This window comes from Poromitra crassiceps (genome assembly GCF_964638095.1).
Source record: "Poromitra crassiceps genome assembly, chromosome: 3".
Lineage (NCBI taxonomy): Eukaryota > Metazoa > Chordata > Actinopteri > Beryciformes > Melamphaidae > Poromitra > Poromitra crassiceps.
The window spans coordinates 10,902,324-10,928,683 of record NC_139625.1 but is presented as its reverse complement, the minus strand read 5'-3'; the positions used below and the strand labels follow the sequence as shown (position 1 = coordinate 10,928,683).

General features: G+C 45.0%; 1 protein-coding gene across 1 annotated transcript; it reads right to left on the bottom strand.

The window, feature by feature from the left end:
* Nucleotides 1-1,805: 1,805 nt before the first annotated feature.
* LOC310772960 (uncharacterized protein) lies at nt 1,806-25,722 on the bottom strand (the record flags this gene model as incomplete). The annotated part of the gene is made up of 11 exons (XM_083632914.1): nt 1,806-1,889; nt 2,983-3,081; nt 3,536-3,634; nt 4,691-4,789; nt 7,519-7,617; nt 7,788-7,895; nt 9,396-9,530; nt 10,092-10,190; nt 12,672-12,726; nt 22,061-22,150; nt 25,694-25,722. The coding sequence occupies 11 exons, from the start codon at nt 25,720-25,722 to the stop codon at nt 1,806-1,808; spliced, it is 996 nt and encodes a 331-aa protein (XP_083489040.1).
* Nucleotides 25,723-26,360: the final 638 nt, after the last annotated feature.

The following is a 26,360-nucleotide window of genomic DNA, read 5'->3' as shown; positions in this document are numbered from 1 at the left end:
AGATTAGAAAAACCTGGTTCGCGTTAACGAGTGGCAATCGACGTTCGTAGTACAAGTTAACTACAATCGAGCTGATCTGGTTTAGTCAAACCAGATCAAGGGACAGATCCTGGATCTTCTTATCCAACATTCGTAGTACAGGCCCCCGGTCCTCAAGTTTGCAATACAATAACACATAAGAGATTATGTCACATAAACTACAACCAGTAGTCCTCTATCAGGTCTGCAATACAATAAAACACAAGATATTATGTCACATAAACTGCAACCAGTAGTCCTCTATCAGGTCCTCAGGTCTACAGTACAGTAAAACAAGATAAATATGTCACATAAACTGCATTTAATAACTGTCATTTATATTAATTGGTAACACTTCGCAATAAGGGGACAGTAATTGGGCACCCGGATAGTGCAGCGGTGCTGTAGATTCCCTGCCTACCAACACGACGGTCACAGGTTCGAGCCCCTGTGTTACCTCCGGCTTGGTCAGGTGTCCATACAGGCACAATTGGCCGTGTCTGCCAGATTAAGGGTATGAGCCCTGGTCGCTGGTCTAGTGCCTCCTGTGGTCGGTCTGGCCGCCTGTTCAGAGGGGAACTGGGGGGATCCCATAGCACGTTTCCCCCACGCGTTACGCCCTGCCCTTGAAACTCCTCACTGTCAGGTGAAAATAAGCGGCTGGGAACTGCACATGTATCAGAGGGAGCATGTGCTAGTTTACAACTCTCCCCACAGTGGCCATTTTGTGTAGAAAGGGCAGGGTAAACACAGGTGCAAGCAAAACACTAATGAGGGTTTCCAACTTCCATGATTGGAAGTTATTAGTGTTTTGCTTGCACCTGTGTTTACCGTGCCTTTTCGACACAAAATGGCCAGTGTGAAAAGGGCCTTGGCCAAGTACAATTGGGGAGAAAATGGGGGGGAAAGTACAGTAATTAAGCATTAGCTAACTGTTTATTAACAGCCTTGTCCATAAGCTTGCTCTCCTTAACCTCAGTGACTTCATGCGTCAACCCAACCACAGTACCTTAGCTAACAAGAACATGATTAGTAAATGATTACTACACACATTAGTTACTGTAACTGTTAATTTAAGCAATTCATTTTAACAGAGTTCCAAAGGTTCAAACAGCTCTAATAAAACCAAGACTGACAGCTGGCTCGTTAAGGGGCTTAGCCTGTTAGGACTTCCACCTCGTTAAGGGCCTGAGCCTGTTAGAACCCTCAGCCCGTTAAGCGCTTATCTAATTAAATATGTGCTCATTGGCATACATTTCCAGAAGCCGGGTTCAAAATTCTTGTTTCATTTTGTTGACATATTAGAGCCAAAGGTTTTTACAGAGGGAATTTTGGACCTGGCTTCCGGAATTGTATGCAAATGAGTACATATTTAATTATAGTATGCCTCATTTGCATATGTAAACATAACAAAACTTGTAATACAAAAAAGAACTGTCTTAATGTAAGTAATCAACTGGGGAACTTTCACGGCGATATCCACTGCAGTGGACAGAAGTAGCTTCAGTCACATTAATGCTTTTATCCAGACTTTAATATTCTTCTTATACAATTCTTTCTAACATCTTAGTTTATATGTATATATATATATATATATATACATACATACATACACACACACACACGCACACACACACACGTGTGTGTGTGTGTGTGTGTGTGTGTGTGTGTGTGTGTGTGTGTGTGTGTGTGTGCATGTTTGTGTCTCATAATTGATAGATTTGTGAATGAACTGAACATCCTGAATCTATTGACAGCTGTGAATAAACTTCCTCTCTGAAATGACATCACTTCCTGTGGCTCTGGCTGCTAAGGAGAGTCTTGGCTTCGTTCTGCCACTCCAACACTCCGTCCAGAGGAGACTGCCCCTCCTGAAAGACAGAGAGACAGACCGACGGGTAGAGAGGGAGGCGGGTGAGAGAGAGTGATAGGGAGATAGAGACAGAGAGACCCACATACACACAGACAGGTTGAGAGAGAGGCAGACAGACGGGGAGAGAGAGAGAGAGAGAGATATCATTCAACAGTAAAATAAGAACGTTCCTCAGCAGCCTGATGAGCGGGCAGCCCTTTAACCAATCAGAAACGAGATGTATCATCGATCAAACTTTCATCCAAATCATTAATCATTTATGAATGACAGGCTGTATTGATCACAGGCTGTATTTGAAGCCGCCTACTGTACTAGCAGTATGTATACTGATTTGGCCAAAGTGTAGCATGTAGTATGCATGTAAACAAAAGCAAAATCTGCACTCTGACAAAACAGTAGCCTACCTTCTGAAAAAAACTCCAATATGCAAACCGCCCGGTCACTTTAGTGACAAAACGGTGGTGAATCTGTTCCTTACAATCGTCAGATAGGTACCATATATCTCAGGTCAATGTTCATCTTTGGGAAACTCGTGAAAACCACATTTATAACTTATAATAACGTGATTTTTAAATCCCATTTCAATGATCTCAAGGGTATTTTAATTTGTAGTAGTATTTTGATAGCCTGGGTAAACCCATCCCCCACGTGACCTGCTCTCAGACCTGTTCTCAGTAGTGACTGGGAACTGAGAGAGCAGGTCACGTGGGGGCTGGGTTTACCTAGGCTAGTATTTTGATAGTATGTTTTTAAATTATTTATTTTTTTAAATACATTCCAGAGGTTCCTCTGCATACCACTAGAGAACCAGATTTTTAGAGCATAAGGTGAGCCGCAGCAGCTCAGCGAAGTAGCCATCACGCAAGATGTGTAGCATGGGCGTAAGCCTGGCCTGGCATACTACATGGCATAGCCTAGCATACTGCAAATTACATCCATTTACCAGTTTCATACTGCATATGAAAAGCAGTATGTAGTACATACTGTAGTACATACTGCGTTTGGAGTATGGAGTATGGAGTATGTGGCTCTGAATACAGCAGAGATCAGACAGGCAGAGAGAGAGAGAGGTCAGAGGTTTCCATGGTTACCAGGTTGGTGAGCTGTGTGTGGGCTCCGTGCAGGAGGAGCAGTTGGATCAGTTTGAACCTGTTGAGTCTGACAGCATCATGAAGAGGAGTGTCTCCCTCCTGACACACACACACACACACACACACACACATGTATGTATGCATACACATACATCAATCATCAATCAATCAACCAACCAACCAATCAATTAATTAAAAGTGGAGAATCACCATGAAGCATGGTCCCAAACTTTACAATTAAAAAGAATGTAGACAAAACAAGCAAATACAATAGTTGAAATAAAACATAAAACATAAAACATGCTCCACCCTCTACCGATCTGGGAAGACCAGCACCATGCTACCTCCGTCACATGAGCAGGTGCTGCTTCTTTTCACTTTATGTTTTGTTGTTTAAAATAGTGGCATTAACTCTGCTCTGTGTGTGTGTGTGTGTGTGTGTGTGTGTGTGTGTGTGTGTGTGTGTGTGTGTGTGTGTGTGTGTGTGTGTGTGTGTGTGTGTGTGTGTGTGTGTGTGTGTGTGTGAGAGAGTGTGAGTACATGTGTGACCCACCTTATCGCGGGTGTTCAGTTCTGCTCCACAGTGGATCAGGTGTTCAGCACACTCATAGTGTCCAGTCCTCACAGCAACATGGAGGAGAGTGCTGTCCAACTACACACACAGACACAGGAGTATCAATATATTAATCTATGAAGTGCTGCCCCCTCAAGGCACCGTGGGGGTCGCCCCCCCACCCCCAGGGCACCGGGGTTACGCCCCAACTCTTTGTGAGTGCTGATGGAATCTTTATGGGCCACAGAGAGTCAGGACCTCGCTTTAACGTCTCATCTGAAGGAAAATGCCCACTCATAGGGCAGACTCCCTGTCTCTGCCCTATAGGGCAGACTCCCTGCCTCTGCCCTATAGAGCAGACTCCCTGTCTCTGCCCTATAGAGCAGACTCCCTGTCTCTGCCCTATAGGGCAGACTCCCTGCCTCTGCCCTATAGGGCAGACTCCCTGTCTCTGCCCTATAGAGCAGACTCCCTGTCTCTGCCCTATAGAGCAGACTCCCTGCCTCTGCCCTATAGGGCAGACTCCCTGTCTCTGCCCTATAGACGGTTTTCACCAGAGCGCAACCCCACAGCACTTTTTCTCAGCATTCGGCAAACTGCAGAAATATTCACTCGACATCGTTACTTTTGTTTTCGCTGCTCAGCTGTATAGACGGTTTTCACGGAATGGTCAGTCCTGCACTTGAATGTTTTTTTGAATTTGTTTTTTTTTCTTTTATGTCCATAGCAAACACTGCAACTGGAAGTGAGCGGGGGTTCAATTTAGAATGTTTTTGTTGTCAAGTTAAAACCGTCTATAGAGCAGACTCCCTGTCTCTGCCCTATAGGGCAGACTCCCTGTCTCTGCCCTATATGGCAGACTCCCTGTCTCTGCCCTATAGGGCATTGGGCACATTGGCATTAGCATTGGGAAGATTGGAGCACCTCCAATACCACTTCCAGCACCCAAGGACCCATGACTGATCACAGCCAGACTGTATTAATGTATCTGTATGTTCCCACTTGGCCAGATAATTAGGAATCATAACATCTCTGTCCACTGTTATGCTGCTGACACTCAATCTTTACCCATTTAACTAATAATTTATGTTTTTGAAGAGCGCTATAGAAATAGTTTATTATTATTAGTAGTAGTAGTTGTCGTCGTCGTAGTACCTTGTCTCTGGCTGTAATGTCTCCTCCTTCGTTCAGAAGAAGCTTCAACACTGACAGATGTCCTCCTCTGCATGCAGAGTGAAGACAAGTAGACCATAACTAGAGGAGAGAGGAGAGGTTTGGTGAGCTCCTGTTAGTTCTGAGGCAAAGATCTTGATATCATTAAAAACCATGGATCTGACATGACAAGTTCCATCTTTAGCATTAGTATTACAATTGGTATTAGCCCTTTGCATTAGTCTACATCAGAGGTGCCCCAATTCTTACCGATGAAGCTAGGGCCCAAATTAATCTGGATGGATGGCTGTGGGCCAAAATAAATGTTGATGTTACATGAAATTCCATGAAATTATATTTTATAGACAATTGACATTCTAAATCTAAAATAGGACCTCTAGTTTCATATGGTAAACGTATCGTCAAGCTAGCTTTAAAAATGAGCCCCCCACAGCCTCTGAAAGACAATAATATTGGTAGTGATTTTTTTCTTTCAAAATCATGGAGGGCCAAAACAAACTGAGTGTGGGCCAAGTTTGGCAAGCGGGCCCCAAATTGGTCAGCCATGGTCTACATCACAACAGATCCCCGCCCCCTTTTTGGGTAGAATACGAGGGATCTGGGTGGCAATGGCAATGGAACCCTATGGAGCCCAAGTGGCGCGAGGCTTGTGGTGTCTGACTCTACCCGGCTAACTCTGTTTACATTTTAAAAACTGACAGTTCACACAACTTAACATGACATGTATATATTATACATCAAACTCTTGAGCTACTTCTGCTCTCACTCAGAATGTCAAAATATAAGCGATGTGATATCTAGTTTTTTAGATATTAACGTTTGTTTGCCACAACTCATCCGCATTTCTGGGTGGCAAGTGACGTCATGCTGATTTGTCCTATACAAGTTGCATGCATGTGCGGGGGGGGGATGCCTGAGGGTGCCGGTGGTATAGTAGTACCTTGTCTTTGTTACCTCAGTGTGCAGTGTTCACAGTATAGTAGTGCTACCTTGTCTTTGTTACCTCAGTGTGCAGTGTGTTCACAGTATAGTAGTGCTACCTTGTCTTTGTTACCTCAGTGTGCACTGTGCAGTGTGTTCACAGTATAGTAGTGCTACCTTGTCTTTGTTACCTCAGTGTGCAGTGTTCACAGTATAGTAGTGCTACCTTGTCTTTGTTACCTCAGTGTGCAGTGTGTTCACAGTATAGTAGTGCTACCTTGTCTTTGTTACCTCAGTGTGCACTGTGCAGTGTGTTCACAGTATAGTAGTGCTACCTTGTCTTTGTTACCTCAGTGTGCAGTGTGTTCACAGTATAGTAGTGCTACCTTGTCTTTGTTACCTCAGTGTGCAGTGTGTTCATAGTATAGTAGTGCTACCTTGTCTTTGTTACCTCAGTGTGCAGTGTTCACAGTATAGTAGTGCTACCTTGTCTTTGTTACCTCAGTGTGCAGTGTGTTCACAGTATAGTAGTGCTACCTTGTCTTTGTTACCTCAGTGTGCAGTGTTCACAGTATAGTAGTACTACCTTGTCTTTGTTACCTCAGTGTGCAGTGTGTTCACAGTATAGTAGTGCTACCTTGTCTTTGTTACCTCAGTGTGCAGTGTGTTCACAGTATAGTGCTACCTTGTCTTTGTTACCTCAGTGTGCAGTGTGTTCACAGTATAGTAGTGCTACCTTGTCTTTGTTACCTCAGTGTGCAGTGTGTTCACAGTATAGTGCTACCTTGTCTTTGTTACCTCAGTGTGCAGTGTGTTCACAGTATAGTGCTACCTTGTCTTTGTTACCTCAGTGTGCAGTGTTCACAGTATAGTAGTGCTACCTTGTCTTTGTTACCTCAGTGTGCAGTGTGTTCATAGTATAGTAGTGCTACCTTGTCTTTGTTACCTCAGTGTGCAGTGTTCACAGTATAGTAGTGCTACCTTGTCTTTGTTACCTCAGTGTGCAGTGTGTTCACAGTATAGTAGTGCTACCTTGTCTTTGTTACCTCAGTGTGCAGTGTGTTCACAGTATAGTAGTGCTACCTTGTCTTTGTTACCTCAGTGTGCAGTGTGTTCACAGTATAGTAGTGCTACCTTGTCTTTGTTACCTCAGTGTGCAGTGTTTACAGTATAGTAGTGCTACCTTGTCTTTGTTACCTCAGTGTGCAGTGTTCACAGTATAGTAGTGCTACCTTGTCTTTGTTACCTCAGTGTGCAGTGTTCACAGTATAGTAGTGCTACCTTGTCTTTGTTACCTCAGTGTGCAGTGTTCACAGTATAGTAGTGCTACCTTGTCTTTGTTACCTCAGTGTGCAGTGTGTTCACAGTATAGTAGTGCTACCTTGTCTTTGTTACCTCAGTGTGCAGTGTGTTCACAGTATAGTAGTGCTACCTTGTCTTTGTTACCTCAGTGTGCAGTGTGTTCACAGTATAGTAGTGCTACCTTGTCTTTGTTACCTCAGTGTGCAGTGTGTTCACAGTATAGTAGTGCTACCTTGTCTTTGTTACCTCAGTGTGCAGTGTGTTCACAGTATAGTAGTGCTACCTTGTCTTTGTTACCTCAGTGTGCAGTGTGTTCACAGTATAGTAGTGCTACATTGTCTTTGTTACCTCAGTGTGCAGTGTGTTCACAGTATAGTAGTGCTACCTTGTCTTTGTTACCTCAGTGTGCAGTGTGTTCACAGTATAGTAGTGCTACCTTGTCTTTGTTACCTCAGTGTGCAGTGTGTTCACAGTATAGTAGTGCTACCTTGTCTTTGTTACCTCAGTGTGCAGTGTGTTCACAGTATAGTAGTGCCACATTGTCTTTGTTACCTCAGTGTGCTGTGTTTACAGTATAGTAGTGCTACCTTGTCTTTGTTGTGTATATTTGCTCCAGCCGCCAGCAGTCTTCCGACAACATCAGTGTGGCCCTTGGAGCATGCTCTGTGGAGCCCTGTACGCTGGAACTACACACACACACACGCACACACACACACACACACACACACACACACACACACACACACACACACACACACACACACACACACACACACACACACACACATTTTTATAGTATTTCTGTTTTATTAGAAATGCTAATGGAAACTAATGGAGAGTGTTAGCAGAGACTCACGCTGTCGCAGGCGTTGGGGTCTCCTCCTATAGACAGGTACCTGTCTATCACCACCAGCTGGCTCTGATCACAGGCCTTAAAGAAATCCTCTTCATCTACATAGTAGGGCTGAGAGACAAACAGGCTGAGCTTACATGGCAGTGACCCACCTACAGTGAGTGAGCAGTAAAGTCTTAGCAACAAGTCTGCTGTCGCTCAACATAGTGTATGCTAAAGTGTTAGCATTGAGCTACTATCACGACAACATAGTGTATGCTAAAGTGTTAGCATTGAGCTACTATCACGACAACATAGTGTATGCTAAAGTGTTAGCATTGAGCTACTATCACTCAACATATGCTAAATTGTTGGCATTGAGCTACTATCACTCAACAACACGTTCTCATTCTGAGCACGTAGCATATTGACTCTTTGTCCCGTCCCTTGTGCGTCGCTTGTTACTAACATGGTACCCTTGAGCGACCCATGAAACGACTTGGGCTTTCCGACTAAACTCAATGTAAACCCATGGAAGTCATCTTTGACGCTTATGGCAACTGCTCCCCCATTAGTCAACTGCTCCCCCATTAGGGTGTAGTTGCCCTCGCGGGCAGCACCGATAGTCCCTTCCTTACAGCACCCCCTACCTAAAAGTACTTCCAGCGCCACTGGAAGGGCGATTCTGAGCCTGCACTGCAGTGGTGGATTAGCTGCGTTATCATTTTTATTATATTTTCTTTGGGGGAGGGGGGGGCGGCACCAGCTAAAATCTTGCCTAGGGCACCAACTTGGTCAGGCACGCCACTGTAGGTCATTAAAGTTCACAAATCAGATTTGGCCTCCTAGTCTGATGTCCTTAGTGTATTTTAAAATGTTAGCGTTGAGCTATATCGCTCAACATAGTGTATGCTAAAAGTGTTAGCATTGAGCTACTATCACTCAACATAGTGTATGCTAAAGTGTTGGCATTGAGCTACTATCACTCAACATAGTGTATGCTAAAGTGTTGGCATTGAGCTATTATCACTCAATTTAGTGTATTCCAAAATGTTAGCATTGAGCTACTATCGCTCACCATAGTGCATACTAATTGAGCATAGGAGTTAATGATCCACTGCACTGGGGACACATGGATGATTTTGTATATTTAGTGCTAACAGGAACCAGCTACCAAAAGCTTCCCTTAGAATATCTTTAGAAGACAAACAAGCAGGAGGCGGGATTTTATGTTATAGGCAGCTGATTGGCTCGTTCTCTTTCCTCCATGGCAGAGGAAGATATAAGCATTAGTCTCGCAGTAGCGAGCGGTAGATACATCTACGTCTGGAACACAACTCTGAAAAGTGGTTAACGCCCGCCCCCCAAGACAAAAAACGAAGATGTGTGACAGACATATGAGTTGGCCAACCGCGGACCTCGTGGGCGGTGAGGGAGAAATCTGATTGGCTGGGCTGTGACGAGCCCAGCCAATCAGATTTCTCCCTCAGAATCTTGATGGATCGCCATCTTGGTTTCCAAAAAGTTGTGACATGTGATTCAGACCCTCCTTGCTGATGTCGACATTGGGTCTGACCACGTGAGACCACTTGGTCAGAGGGTTAACAGTGACAACATAGAGGCAGTTCTCACCGGGGCTGGCTCCAGGCCAGCAGCCGCTCCACAGGCTGGACTCCTCCTCTTCCTCTCTCTCTTCCTCTTCCTCAGAAGCAGCAGGTTCTGCAGGTCGTCCACCGTCTCCAGACGAAGACGCCCCGCTCTGTCCGTCTGAACGAGAGACACACAGGCTGAGAGACAGACAGCAGCTCTGTCCATTTTTTTCTAGATGGATATAGATGGATAAATAGCACTACATGTGAAAGGAAAAAGATGTACCGGTATTTTGGATTTTAGGGTGAGCTGTCCCTGTCAGTGTAGCCATAGTTGGCTGATTGGACAGTCAGATTGATTGGATCGTCATACTCTCACTTTGAAGCTGATTGGATGGTCACACTCACCTTGAGGCTGATTGGATGGTCAGACTCTCACCTTGAGGTTGATTGGACGGTCAGACTCACCTTGAGACTGATTGGACCGTCAGACTCTCACCTTGAGGCTGATTGGATGGTCAGACTCTCACCTTGAGGTTGATTGGACGGTCAGACTCACCTTGAGACTGATTGGACCGTCAGACTCTCACCTTGAGGCTGATTGGACGGTCACACTCACCTTGAGGCTGATTGGATGGTCAGACTCTCACCTTGAGGTTGATTGGACGGTCAGACTCACCTTGAGACTGATTGGACCGTCAGACTCTCACCTTGAGGCTGATTGGACGGTCACACTCACCTTGAGGCTGATTGGACGGTCAGACTCGTGGAGGCTGCTGGTGTTCAGGACGTCCTGCTTCTCCTGAGAGACAGATGACTCATAACACCGCCCCTCCACCTGCTGAGAGAGAGAGTGAGACACACACACAGAGAGAGAGAGATATTTTATATTGTATTCTTATGTGTGAGCATAACAGGGGAGACCTATCACACCGGCCGCGGCGCCTCGCTATGCTGATGCGAGAGTTTCGCCGTCGGGTCTATTTTTGACGCGAGCCGCGAGCAGCTGGGCATGAAATCAGTACAAGTTGTAAATGGTAAATGGCCTGCATTTATATAGCGCTTTTATCCAAAGTGCTTTACAGTCAGTAGGTAGATTCACCCATTCACACACCGATGGCGGCAGGTTACCACGCAGGGTGCTGGCACACCAACGGGAGCAATTTGGGGTTCAGTATCTTGCCCAAAGACACTTCGACATGCAGACTGGAGGAGGCGGGAATCGAACCACCGATTTCTTTTATCCAAAGCGATTAGTGGACGACCCGCTCTACCTCCTGAGCCACAGCCGCCCCAAGTTGTGACCGGCGTGGAGCAAAACAGAACGAGGCGTGGAGCAAAGCAAAGTGCTTCTGGTGTGAATGGCGAGGCTCCCCTGGCTCAACACTTCCGTGACGCGTTGCTTCGGAGACGCTTCTGGCGTGTCCCAACCGTTAGCCTTCGGTTCTCATCAATGCAAGGTGTTTGACACAGCTGCTCAGAGAGCTGAGCACCTCCAACATGACCACCAGAGGGCGATGACATCACCTGACACTCAGCCCTCTTCAAGATGGAACAAATATTCCGATGAGGAGGTAGACGGCTCATTAGGAGACAACATGGCGTCTTCCTCCTGGACGTGTGATTGGACAGAAACAGCCCGAGAGCTTTGATTGACAGATTGATGCTGTGCTCATGTTTTATCATCTAATGAACTCTATCTTTGACTCAGGACATGACCTCTGAGTGACCTCTCCCTCCTCTCTTCTCTCTCTCTCCCTCTCCTCTTCGTCTCTTTAACTTGTTGTCGTTCTACCTGATGCCTCATATAAAACTTTATTAGCACGTTGAAGGGAAGCTCCACTCAAATGCCACTGAGAACGCTCACTAAAATAAAAAGTATAGACAGCTCAGTCACACGGCAGACTTGACCTCTCTCTCTCTCTCTCTCTCTCTCTCTCTCTCTCTCTCTCTCTGTCTCTCTCTCTCTCTCTCTCTCTCTCTCTGTTGGGATAAACCTTATTGGCAGATTGAAAAGGGGAAGCTCTGGTCAAATCAGCGTGTACTGTTTGTGCGTTCAATTATAACTCGGAGGTCAGAATTTTCCTACTAGGGAAAAATCAAATAAAACGGTGCGTCCTAGGCTGAAACTCGGGTGTGAGTTCTTAACCCCCAGTCATACACACATTACTCTATGCCCTACTGTCCACGATGTTTGTATGCTCAAAATACTGTGTAATACATTGTTATCAACTGGTATTGCTAACTATGGCTACTCACCCATCTAAGCCTTAGATAGTTTACCCACTACACGCCCGGGTTACTAGCTGTGGTTTACACCGCCGGTCCCGCCCACTGCCGGTCAGAGTGTTCTCCCATTGGCTGAAGCCCTCTGTCACTCAATCATCCGCTAATTTGATGGGCCACAATGGATTGCATTAAGGGATGAGTAGTTCCTTCACTCTTAAAATAATATTATGTACAAACTCTTGTATCTTTGCCTTTTCCCCCCTCTTTCAATGTTTTTCTTCTTGCTATGAATCAAATGTTTTATGGTTATGATTCTCTCTCTTGCTAGCTGGTTGGCTTTGGTTCCAGGTTTAAAACTCTCTATATAAGTATTTTCCCAAAGGTCTATGGAGAAAATGAATGGGTAATTCAGTTCCAGAACCGGAACCACGAAAAAGTGTGCAGTCACTGTTGAGTTCTGAAGTGAATGAAGTTAACCATTGAGGTTTGGGCACTAGTACATGGCGGACACACTGTTATAGTGTTATAATGGTTCAGTGATAACAGAGACAGATCTATCCCATAATATCCACAGTTACCATGACAGTGACAGCTGGACTGGTGCCGACCCACTTCTGATGTCACTTTTTTTATCTATCAATCACATGTCAGGGTGAGAGGTTAGACAGTTTGATGGGGTCACAGGTCAACACACACACACACACACACACACACACACACACACACACACACACACACACACACACACACAGTGATGACTCCAGGCAGCTGCAGCCAAAACATCGATAAAATAAATATTCAACTTCAGTACAACAATAGCTGATTATTATCTCCTTCGACACCACATCTTCAAAACCAGAAGAAAACAACTAGAATCATTAACCGGATTCACAAAAATCCATGAGAAATGAGACTATTAGATAAAATACAATCTGATTTCTCACAGATTTATTTAATTTTACTATACGTATACCCCCCCCCCTCCAAAAAAGAAAGAAAGAAAACGTTTTTTTAGAGCACCCCAGGGCAGAAATATGGAGAAAAAGCTCCAGCTCCAGACAGACTGAGAAACCTCTCATACTGTTCCTACCACCGTCATGTCTGCCTCCTCTTCCTCCTCCTCGTCCTCCCAGCACAGCTCAGATCTGACCGTGGTTCCACCACATGAAGAGATGAGAAGAAAAAATCTGTCAATTTCATATCTAAACCACCAGACCAGACTAACAGACGTATACATCAGTTTTTTAACACAAGTTTTAGAAAATACTTCAAAATTGATAAAAGTGGTCCTCATTTGTGAAGACTTATCTTGCTGAACACAAACTTCGCTGTTTCATAACTTTTGTTAACCACAGACCTTTAAGAACCAGGGCCCAGTTGCACAAAGCACCTTAGGTTAAGATTTCCCTAGTGTTAAGAGTTAAGGTGTCCATAAAATAGAATCGGCTGCACAAAACACCCTTAAATCTTCTCCATAAGGTTAAACATTTTAAGGAAAACATAAGCACAAGATTTTAGGGTGTTTTGCGCAGCCAATTCTATTTCATGGACACCTTAACTCGGACTCTATGGGAAATCTTAACCTAAGGTGCTTTGTGCAACTGGGCCCAGGAACTGGGTTAGTCTACAAAAATATATATAAATCAACATGATGACATCATCTGCATACTGTATCACATGATGACATCATGGCATCAACAGAAACAAAAGAAAACAGCAAGAAACACAGATCCACAGCTCACCTCTGCAGCTCCATGTCTGACAAGATGAAGACTGGAAGCTATCACCTCTCTCTTTCCCCTCTCTCTGTCTCTCCTCCTCTCTCTCTCGCCCTTCTGTCTACCCCTCTCTCTCCTCCTCTCTCTCTATCCCCCTCTCTCTGACTCTCTCTCCTCTCTCTCCCCCTTCTCTCTCTCTCTCCCTCTCTTGGAGGGGTTTTGTGTTTTTTTGGGTCAACTGCAGTGTCTCTGTCAGGCCTCCTTGAGTTGCTGACACACCAAAAACACTTGAACACTTGACTAGCAGCAACTATGCCGACCGATACGTCACCTCACATCTCTGTGTCGGGGGGGCAAAAAGTTGCATTTGAATACACCGCTAACACGACAGCTGATGGGCAACTAGAGCGACAGATGCCCAGACATGGCCAACAGCCATGTCTGGGCGACACACACACACACACACACACACACACACACACACACACACACACACACACACACACACACACACACACACACACACACACACACACACACACACACACACACACACACACACACACACACACACAGGCTGACAGATTGAACTTTGACCCTGGTGGTTGAACTTGCAGGAGACAGGCTGACCTGTCTGCATGTATTTAATGAGCAGAGCAGCAGCTGCAGCAGCAGCAGCAGCAGCAGTAGTTCTAGGAGTAGTAATAGCTAGTATTGGTAGCAGTCAGGGCTGGATAGTAACGCATTACAAGTAACACACACAAGTTAAAGGTGCTGTAAGTGGTATTAAAATAAAATACAATTGAATAAAATAAAACAAAAATAAAGTGTAAGTGTTATTTAGCTCTACTTTCTGACAGCCATCACTGATATAGAGTGTTTGGTCAGTAACATGGGTCCTTTGCTCTGCAGTATACAGAAAATAAATGATCTGGGATCCATCCCACTTGTATCCAATCAGGAGAGAGGATCCCATGACACTTTTATGCAATCAACAGAGAGGAGTCCACACACTTACTGGGAGACCCACCCTACTGACCAACCACGCTATCAGTGCCTGTCGGAATGTAGAGCTATTATTATGTTATATATATATGTATATATATATATATATATATATTGCCATTTTGTTAGGTTGACAATATTGACTGATGTTAAACCACCTGGTAGAGCTTTCTGAATTGAATCGAATTTTAATTAAAAGTGAATTGTAGTTCCATATGTGGCCCCAGAGTGGTGCTGTTTTCACATTTATTCCACTTTAAGAGGTGTCTGTTGCTCTCTCCCCCCCCCCCCCCCCCCCCATTTCTCTCTCTGTCCTCTCTCTTTCTATGGCTCTAAATAGAAGCTCACCATCAGCAAATTCAATCATTTCCATCTGTTTCTACTTGTTACCTACAGCAGAACACACACACACTCTCTCTCTCTCTCTCTCTCTCTCTCTCTCTCCTTTGTCTACTACAATGCTACAAATGACCGCACAAACATTATTTTATCAGAGCATAAGTGAACACACACCTGTGTGTGTGTGTGTGTGTGTGTGTGTCTCCCTCCATTATAATGATAACGTAATGAATGAAAAGGCTAGCAGCCTTGATACTGAATGCAATATAAAACCTATTCCCTGTGTGTGTGTGTGTGTGTGTGTGTGTGTGTGTGTGTGTGTGTGTGTGTGTGTGTGTGTGTGTGTGTGTGTGTGTGTGTGTGTGTGTGTGTGTAGGTGTGCGCGTGTGTGTTTGTGGTATTTGTATAAGTTTCGCTGCCCTCCCTGATATCAGCCAATAATGATTGAAGCAGACAGAGAGAGAGAGGTGGGCGACTCGAGTCACATGACTTGGATCCAAGTCACAATTGTAACTGCTTGAGACATGGCTTGACTTGGGTTCTATAGTGACTTGATTCTGATTTGTACTGTGATTACTTGAAAAGGTTTCGTAGACAAATACGATTCCACAGCCTCTAAAGTCTTGACTTGAGATCTTGTGTTTGTATAAAAAGGTATATAACAAGGTGCTAAAAATACAACAGGCCAGCCCATAAGTGCCACTATAGTGCACTCCTCTTATAGTGATCGCCTTGGGACGGGTCAAATTGATACACTATAAGCGGATGATCATTATAACCGATTTTTTTTTTCTCATGCAGATTACCATCTAATTGACATTTGTATATGTATTACATGAATACAGTACATATAAAGTAAATTAATGTTATTGAGTTTAAAAATCCATACAGTAAAATAGGACTCCAGCTGTTTCAAACACAGCAGTCTCGCGTAGACAGACACGCTGCCATCTCTCCACAGACAAAATTCCGTGATCTCTCCATATACAGACATGCACCGAGTATCACTGCTGTATCTCGTTGGCTCATTTTTGGCAGCTTGTAAGTAAAAACCTGATAAGAATATGGCCACAAGCGGCAATACAAGGGTTTCAAGCCTATTGCCCCCGAAGAGGCTTGAATATCTGTCATAATCTGTGATTGGGCAAAATTTTAGGGATTGGCCCAGTGGTATAGAAACACAGGAAATGAGGTGTTGGTAATATCACCTAACCTTGGTAGATTGGTGTAGTTTTTTGTTTCTGAGTAGTGGGTGAGTTTTCTAGCCTAGATACAACATTTGGTTAGAGTGGGCCTTAGGGTTTCTGAGATATACAGTTTTATGGAAGGAAAAGAAGAAGAAGAAGTAGAAGATACAAACATAGCAGGGGGCTTGAAGCCGTAATTACTGTAGTAAAAACAACAACATTGTTCTCAGGTGGGACAAGCCCCAAAAGGAGGAGTATTGATCACTATAAGCAAATGATTTAAACAGCATGTGTATAGGAAGGATTCGGGGACCAAGCTTTTTGATCAATCTAAGCGGTTGATCACTATAACCGTGATCACTATAAGAGGATTCCACTGTATTAAGATTTGTGCATACTAATTCATTACCATACATTAACAGCAAAATACAGACCATCAAATGTGCAGCCAGATACATTGTTTTCCTCTGCCGAGTGCTGCAAAGAAAACAGGTGTACATCCTGGAAAGGGGCATGGACAGACAAAAGTCTTTATTTGTCACAAATGCACCAATTCATGCAAATACACATTGCACACACACACACACACACACACACACACACACACACACACACACACACACACACACACACACACACACACACACACACACACACACACACACACACACACACACACATGCTTAGAGGCACTGTGGAATTTGCCCTCTGCATTTTCCCCATCCTGGCTCATCCTCCTCCATGGTTCAGGCAGTGAAGCGCCCGGAGATCAACTGCTTCCAACCGCCGCTGGTCAGACAACGATCTTCTGCATGTTTTTAGTGGGGGGGGGGGGGGGGTGGGTCGGGTCCATATTGATGTTTTTGAGGAAACAAACCCCAAGGAGCATGGAGAGAACATGCAAACTCCACTTATGGCTCATTTCCACCGCAGGTAGTAGCGCGATCCCGCTCCGCTCGACTCGATAAATTGTCTCATTCCACCGGTTTAAACTGTCCCAGCCCGGGTTGTGTTGGGGTCGAGTCGTGCTACTTTTCGTACCTGCCTCGTCGAGGTTCTATTCTGTCAACCCGGGTTCATACGGTGACGTGAAAACATTGTTGACGACTGATTGGTCAGGCAGAATCGTGTTTACTCTGCCTACTGACTGTCAATGCGCTGCATACCAGTTTAGTGGGCTTACCTTCTCTTCTGTTATGTTATTTCCATCAGTCTTTTGTGTTGCTGCCTTCGCCTCTGGTGAAATAAAGTCGTGGCGGTGGTTTCAATTGTTTTCAGAGTGAAAAAAGTCTGCTGCTCGGGAAGCTACTGTAGTTAGTTGAGTGCAGCGCTCCGCTAGGCCGCAGCGGGTCTTTGGTGAAGCCGCGGTCTTGCCTGGTGAGAGGCCGCGGGGTACAGGCTTCACTCTGTTGCGCCTCTCCCGTCCGCGCGCAGCGCAGCGCATGCCTGTGAGTTTGACTAACTACAAAGTGATATCCATTCTCCTGGCCGATTGTCACATTCGCCCATGTACACTGTAGGTCATTTAGAGGCACCAGTATTTCATAAAGAGTTTAAAAGTTCTGTGGATGGATTTAATTGTAACGTTATGTTATAGCCTACTTCGGCTATAAGCGAAGGACAGATATGCGGTCGCTATGACGACCAGCTGTGGGCGGGGGTGGGCGGGGGCAGATGAACGGCGGTCGAAGCAGAACATCCATCGGGCCGAAACGAGTAGAGCCGACTGGTGACGAGCTGTGCAGGGCAGTAAAATGTGGTGGAAATGAGCCACTAGAAAGGCCCTTTTCCGGGGCATCAGGCACTGAGGGCATGGGGAGACACACCCCCAGTGCCGACAGCGTCCCAGGCGAGAATCAAACCCAAGACCTTCTTGCTGTGAGGCGAGAGTGCAAGGCGAGGAACGCCACCACTGCACCACCGTGCCCCGATTTAATGCAACCAATCTGCAGCCGTGTATAGTTGGGTCATCTTTAACGACTCCGTGACCGCAGACAGCGGAGGTTCGTTTCTCAGTTGGTCATAATGGTTTAGCTCCCATGCCTCTCGCGCAAATGGGGGGCTACATTTGTTTAAATCGGAAGGCAACGAAGGAGACCGATACAACAATGTGAAGAAGCTGCTTCACAAAGGCCGGAGTGCGGTTTATAATCGTGCACACTGGCATCCTCAAAACTGGTTGAAAGTCATTAAATCCCCTTTTTATTCGTTTCCTTTGGAATAACAAAAAGGACAGAATTTGCTTAAGAAACTAATTATACCCAGATGCAGGGGTGGTCTAGGAGTCCCTGATATCCAGTATTAGCTTTCATATAACGCAACATATCCTTTTGACTTGGGCTTACAAACCTGACGCTGTGGCAGGCAGCTGGGACTGGTTGGAGAATTCCATCTTATCTGAAAATGAGAAAACGGCTTTGGCATCATTGTGGTATTATTTTCATGTTCTGTTGTAAAGCAGCTGCACATGAGATTTAACACCGGGGGAGCTCGCTCTTCCATCCTGCCCTATCTGGACTAATCCCATCCTCTCAGCAGGAGGCTGCACCTTAAAGAGGACTTACCTTAGGACTCAAGATTCTTATGAAAATACCCCACAAAAACAACATTAAAACGTGCCCCCAGGGCAGAAATATGGAGAAAAAGGTGGCATTATAATGCACATGTTCAAAAAAAGCCACCTGTGCAGATAACAGTGCACCTGTGACAACACGTGGGCTACTGTACTTACTGTAATAATAATAATAATATACAGTCAATGTGTACAGCAGGAAACTTTCCAAAACACCAGACGTACGATAATTATCGTATTTGTACGATCATTTACCTCTCAACAATGATCTTTTTGGCCCTCTAGTACGATAATTGAACACTGCCCAGAATGCATTTCGGCACTGAAGGAGCAGAGAAAACTCCACGCAGCCATGTTTTCTCCAAAAGGCAATTATTTCGTTTCTGTTTGTTTGGGCTCTAAATATGGTTAATATGGCACTTTATGAAGTTTTAATAGTTACAGTGGTCAAACGCAACTAAGTAGTAAATCTAGTAGTTATGCAATATGCAATCGGTTTTTCAAAATAATGCCTATGTGGAAATATAATTTTGGAGAGCCATCTCAGCTTGTGTAACCCAGCTGCAGAATGGGCTCAGGTGGATAACTTTATCGTCAAAGACGAACGCAAGTGACACTCACTGGAGCTCAGGAGGAGACCAGTTTCAGCTGCAGAGAGGTGGTGAGAGAAGGTCCGCCTCTCGACGGACAGACAGACCGGGACAGATGCTGGGTGTACTGGGTGTAATGGAGGTAATAATTATTGACACAATTGATTATTGTGTATTAAAATCCTCACAGGTGTTATTGCTAGATTTGCGGGTTTTTATGCGCGCGTGCCAGATGCTTAACAAAAACCAGTCTAGATGCAGCTATGTGTGGGGAAAAACAAAAAAACAAAAGAGAATCCTAATTGCTACATAAAAGTCCCACATATTAATGCAAAGTGGTGTCTAACCTGCATCATGCTCTTTAAATCAGAGCAATCTAGTAAGAGAGTGACACCAGTGGAGGTCCACAATGCATGACTCAGTAGCCAAAGAATAGCCAGGAAGGCGGCTCGCGCTACGTTTGAATACTAGCTGATAATATACAATTTGATTCTTTAAACATCTGACCCTTTCAAAGCACATCACAAACTGTTAATTTTGCTGCAATTCTACAGCGCTGCTTAATCCAGAACCTTAATTCCGGGAACTTTTGTGAGGTAAAAAAAAACTGGTCCATTAGCGTGAATGGAGATGTCGCAACTCTTCTATTATGGCTCTGGTTTAAATCAGCTGCAGCAGCCAATCAGCGATCAGCAACCAAGTCACCTGACCAGACGATTCAGGAATGGCACCACCTGCAGCTAATCACTCATTAACCGTGAAGCACTAGTCTGGCTTCGGGACCTGGGGGTGTGACCAATGTGCAATGGCAGGAACCACAATCCGGTTACCGTGCACCAGAAAAATCTTCCGTGTAGCATTAGCTAGAGCCTGATAACACGAGCTGACTAAAAAGTTATATAGTACATAAAACATAACGTTGATGCAATATGGCATATGGTCTACACAACTGGAATCAGCGTTTCAACGGGGGAACGATAAAAATGTGGCACGTATCCGGTTTACATGTTCCGGTTCTGGCGTCTAGAGCGGAAAGAGGAAAGAGGTGTAATTCTTAATGATGAGTGCCAGGCTCCACACACACACACACACACACACACACACACACACACACACACAACACACACACACACACACACACACACACACACACACACACACACACACACACACACACACACACACACACACACACACACACACACACACAGGAGGAAAGGATGACCCAGGGTCATAACAGCAGTGCATTCAGACAAAGAACTTTTATGGAAAGAACTGAAAGCTCCATATTGCCCCATTGCAACATCAGCGCCCAGCAGCCTCCGCCATTTTTTATTTTTGGAAGCGTGACAGCGCCAAAAGAACCTCGCACAGGCTCGCAGTGGTCAGCTGCGGTAGCGAGGGCCCCTATAATCAGCCTCTCTAAACAGTAACTCAACGGGAGAACACTCTAAATTTCGTGGATTCACATCTTTTCTGGGCGTACTGCAAATCTTGACTGAAGTGGTGTAGTGCAGGGATGTAAAACAACAACCATATTGTGGAAACTAAGCAAAATGTTTCGTTTTCTTTGTTTAGTTTTTTCAAGATAAATAGCTAATGCGGCTGTCGTCCACTCCGTCAGAAGTGTGTTGCCGTGGTTTTAACCTCGGGTCCTTTGCATTTACTATTTATCTTGAAAAAACTAAAAGAAAAAAAAGAAAAATTTTGCTTAGTTTCCACAATATGGTTGTTGTTTTACATCCCTGCACTACACCACTTCAATCAAGATTTACAGTACGCCCAGAAAAGATGTGAATCCACGAAATTTAGAGTGTTCTCCCGTTGAGTTACTGTTTAGAGAGGCTGATTATAGGGGCCCGCGCTACCGCAGCTGACCACTGCGAGGCGCATTCTGTTTCCAAAAATGGCCGGAGTTTCGTCTCTTTCCTTCCATGCTCTTTGATTCAGAGCTGGTGAAGTCTTCTTCTGCCGGTACAGCCTCTCGCCAAGACTCCTGCAGTGCCTCCTTGTGGCCATGCATGGAAACTGGGTACCTTGCGGTCCCAGGATAAAATGTAGGGGATCTCGGAGCAGCAGTGAGACAAGGCATGCAGGCCTACCGGTGTGTTGAAATGGCCTGGCGCCTCTCGACCACTGTCCCAGGCCAAATAGCATGGGCAGGGGGGCTATGAATGGCAGCCCATCTAGGAGAAGGCCACTCTGGCAAATACAGCAGAGCTGCCCAACCCCTAATAATGGTACTGTACTACCGCGTCCAGTACGATTTCAATTGACGCTTTTTAGTTTTAAAGTAATATTATTAATATTATAATCTTAATTCAACGTTAAGTAGGACATTTTCTTGGGAGCCCTTTTTAACATCATGAGAGAGCTATTAGAGTCCTGCCACCATGCTTGAGAAAGCCTCCCCCCCTCCCCTCTCCTCCCCCAATTCCACTAGTTAGTTTGTATCAAGCGATTTCACAGTAAAGGTCGCTACTAGCCTACAGTAGTGGCTACTGCTGATAGATTCAAGATTATTTATTGTCACTCCGTACGCACGTGTGGAATTCCTATGCTGTGAGCTCCGTTACAGACCAGGTGCAGTACTGTAGGTAAATAGGTACAAAATCACAGCAAACAACAAATAAAGCACACAAGCACAACAACAAGAATAGAGCAATACAGTTAAATAGGGCAAACAATGTAAACAGTGTATTTAAAAGGCAGTTGGGGCAAACAGTAAAATAAGAAGGGTAATGAAGTAATAAGGTATTCAAATAGAATAAGATGGAATAAATATAAAAAGTGTCCAAATGTGCAAAGAGGTGTGCAAATGTCAATAATCCAGGTGTTTGTGTTATTTGTTGAGGAGTATCGTGGCCTGCGGAAAGAAACTATCCCGCAAACGGTTTGTGCGTGCTTTCAGGACCCTGTATCTTCTCCCTGAGGGCAACAGGGAGAACAGGCTGTTGTGCGGGTGGTTCGTGTCCTTGATGATCTTCCGGGACCTCCTGAGGCACCGCTGGTTGTACAGTTCCTGCAGTTTTGGCAGCTTACATTACATTACGTGCCGGGCCGCGCACCTCACCCTTCTCAGTGCCCTGCGGTCCATGGTGGTACAGTTCTCATACCAGGTAGTGAAGCAGCCGGTCAGCAGGCTCTCAATGGTGCCTCTGTAGAAGACACAGAGACAGACAGAGGGCTGAAAGCCTACTAGCCTACTGCTGATACAGAGACAGAGGGCTACTAGCCTACTGCTGATACAGAGACACACAGAGGGCTGCCTACTGCTGATACAGAGACAGAGGGCTACTAGCCTGCTGCTGATAGAGAGACAGAGGGCTACTAGCCTACTGCTGATAGAGAGACAGACAGAGGGCTACTAGCCTACTGCTGATAGAGAGACAGACAGAGGGCTACTAGCCTACTGCTGATAGAGAGAGGGCTACTAGCCTACTGCTGAGAGAGACAGACAGAGGGCTACTAGACTACTGCTGGTACAGAGACAGACAGAGGGCTACTAGACTACTGCTGATACAGAGACAGACAGAGGGCTACTAGCCTACTGCTGATAGAGAGACAGAGGGCTACTAGCCTACTGCTGATAGAGAGACAGAGGGCTACTAGCCTACTGCTGATACAGAGACAGAGGGCTACTAGCCTACTGCTGATAGAGAGACAGAGGGCTACTAGCCTACTGCTGATAAAGAGACAGACAGAGGGCTACTAGTCTACTGCTGATAGAGAGACAGACAGAGGGCTACTAGACTACTGCTGATACAGAGACAGACAGAGGGCTACTAGCCTACTGCTGATACAGAGACAGACAGAGGGCTACTAGCCTACTGCTGATACAGAGACAGACAGAGGGCTACTAGCCTACTGCTGATACAGAGACAGACAGAGGGCTACTAGACTACTGCTGATACAGAGACACACAGAGGGCTACTAGACTACTGCTGAGAGACAGAGGGCTACTAGACTACTGCTGATACAGAGACAGACAGAGGGCTACTAGCCTACTGCTGATTCAGAGACAGACAGAGGGCTACTAGCCTACTGCTGATACAGAGACAGACAGAGGGCTACTAGCCTACTGCTGATACAGAGACACACAGAGGGCTACTAGCCTACTGCTGATAGAGACAGAGGGCTACTAGCCTACTGCTGATACAGAGACAGACAGAGGGCTACTAGACTACTGCTGATACAGAGACAGACAGAGGGCTACTAGACTACTGCTGATACAGAGACAGACAGAAGGCTACTAGACTACTGCTGATACAGAGACAGACAGAGGGCTACTAGACTATAGGGGTGTCAAAAATAATCGATTATAAGATGCATCGCGATGCGGACGTGCACGATTCTGCATCGATTAACAAATATCAAAAATCGATTATTATTATTATTATTATTATTTTATTTTTTTATTTTTTTTATAATCAAATAAAATAGAATGTAAGTACATGCAGTTGTTTATTTTAATTATGGATCATAATACAATGCAATTCCAAATGCACTTTTATTTTAAAAGTAGCCACACAGTGAGAAAAAAGAAAGTGAGAAAAAATAAATCATGTATTGCGGAAAAAGTGATGCATCGATTTAAGATGCATCGCGATGCATCGTGATGCATCGTTTAATCGAATCGAATCGAATCGTTGACAGATTAATCGTAATCGAATCGAATCGTGAGGCCAGTGAAGATTCACAGCCCTACTAGACTACTGCTGATACAGAGACAGAGGGCTACTAGCCTACTGCTACAGAGACAGACAGAGGGCTGAAAGAGAGACAACTGGTTTATTTATACTGGATTAATTTTAGAAATGACTTGAGTAGACATAGTGTGAGTACACACACACACACACACACACACACACACACACACACACACACACATCTCTCTCCCCCCTTTCCCCGTCTCTCTCTCCCCCCTATCTTCCCTCTCTCGCTCCCTCCTTCTCCCTCTCCCCCTCTCTCTCCCTGACTCCCCCTTTCTCTCTCTCTCTCTCTCTCTCTCTCCCTCCCTCTCTCTCTCTCTCTCTCTCTCTCCCCCTCTCTCTTGACTGTAGTGGGTTGTGTAAGAAGATAATGGCTGAGCCAAAACCAGCCCACTTCACTCCATAATGACTTGGTTTGTGCATGTGCATGTGTCAAAGGTGAGGTAGACCTGTAGAGGGCAGCATTCTTATGTAAGCTTCTGTCTCTCTCTCACACACACACACACACACATGCACGCACGCACGCGCACACACACACACACACACACACACACACACACACACACACACACACACACACACACACACACACACACACACACACACACACACACACACACACACACACACACACACACACACACACACACACACACACACACACACACACACACACACACACACACATTATTTCTCCCTCCTACTCACAACATAGGTCAACACTCCAGCAGAGAAAGAGATATGTTGAGTGTCTAACTGAATTAAATCTCTCTCTCTCTCTTCTCTCCCTTAGGCTATTTATTTCTTCTGTGTTTGCAGTGTTGTGAGGTTTGACTCTCTTTACAGGTGACTGATAACCCGTTTAAAACGCTAATCCTCTGTAGTAGTAGCCTACATCAAGTAATGACATTTGATTGCATGTACTTAAAGGATATAACTTTTACCAGTATTAGATGATGTCTTATACATGCGTGCCTGTTCCACTTCTCTACATAATGATGCTGGACACTGCCTACCATGGTGTATTCAGTTTCATCACTGGCTATAGATCACTAACCCATCACTCTGCATTCCATCACTCTGCATTCAAAGGTAAGACCCATCACTCTGCATGGAAAGGTAAGACCCATCACTCTGCATGCAAAGGTAAGACCCATCACTCTGCATGCAAAGGTAAGACCCATCACTCTGCATGCAAAGGTAAGCTGGCCATCGCTGTCTCCCCGCAGGCTAGCTGCTCCATTGGTACACCTTCATTTATAAAGCAATCACTGGTAAGCTCCCGATTGATCTCTGCTCACACATCTCTATCACACCAAACCCAGCTTACAGCTTATACGGTCACAGGACTTTGTATACGCCTCAGTACCTAGAACTCGCACTGAGTTTGGGAAAAGGGCCTTTTTTTTCCTCTGCTCCGTCTGCCTGGAATAGAGACACTGCATGAAATAGGCCACGCCCATCACGGGGGTAAAGCTCCGTTCATTTCCACACACCAGCGTCATTTTCCTTGAATTAAACATAGCTAAAAGCTGTTGTGTGCTGGGCTGCGCAGACAACAAATGTATAAAATCGCCAGTTAAAGTTTTTTTGTACTCCTGAGCAAAACAAGGAAGCCATTGAGAATTGGCAAGAAGAAAAATGTGGATCTAGCTGTCAAGGAAGTAAGTTAGAGTGGATCTTCCGTATATACGATATTTTGTGCAACACGCAACCATGCACGTGACATAGGAGAACGCCAGGATTGGAGGGGGGGTTTCTGTTTTCCCCCGTCTTGGGGCGTGGCTTCTGAATGGGCTTCTGAATGATGATGCGTTACGCAGTGTCTCTATGGGCTTCAGAAGACTCTGAAACTGCAGCACCTCATCACCATATCTGATTTTAAAACTCAAATTACGGACATTTTAAAGAATGAGATGGGGCAATCCCAATGCTTTGCTATAATGTGTCTTTTCAAAGCCTCCCCCTTCCCCCTCTTTCTTACCTTACCTTTTGACCCTACTCTCCAATCCCCCCATTATCGCATTCAATCCCCTCATTATCCCATTCAATCCCCTCATTGTCCCATTCAATCCCCTGATTGTCCCATTCAATCCCCTCATTATCTCATTCAATCTCTCATTATCCCATTCAATCCCCTCATTGTCCCATTCAATCCCCTCATTATCCCATTCAATCCCCTCATTATCTCATTCAATCCCCTCATTATCCCATTCAATCTCTCATTATCCCATTCAATCTCCTCATTGTCCCATTCAATCCCCTCATTATCCCATTCAATCTCTCATTATCTCATTCAATCTCTCATTATCTCATTCAATCCCCTCATTATCTCATTCAATCTCTCATTATCCCATTCAATCCCCTCATTATCCCATTCAATCCCCTCATTATCTCATTCAATCCCCTCATCTCATTCAATCTCTCATTATCCCATTCAATCCCCTCATTGTCCCATTCAATCCCCTCATTATCCCATTCAATCCCCTCATTATCTCATTCAATCCCCTCATTATCCCATTCAATCTCTCATTATCCCATTCAATCCCCTCATTATCTCATTCAATCCCCTCATTATCCCATTCAATCCCCTCATTATCCCATTCAATCCCCTCATTATCCCATTCAATCTCTCATTATCCCATTCAATCCCCTC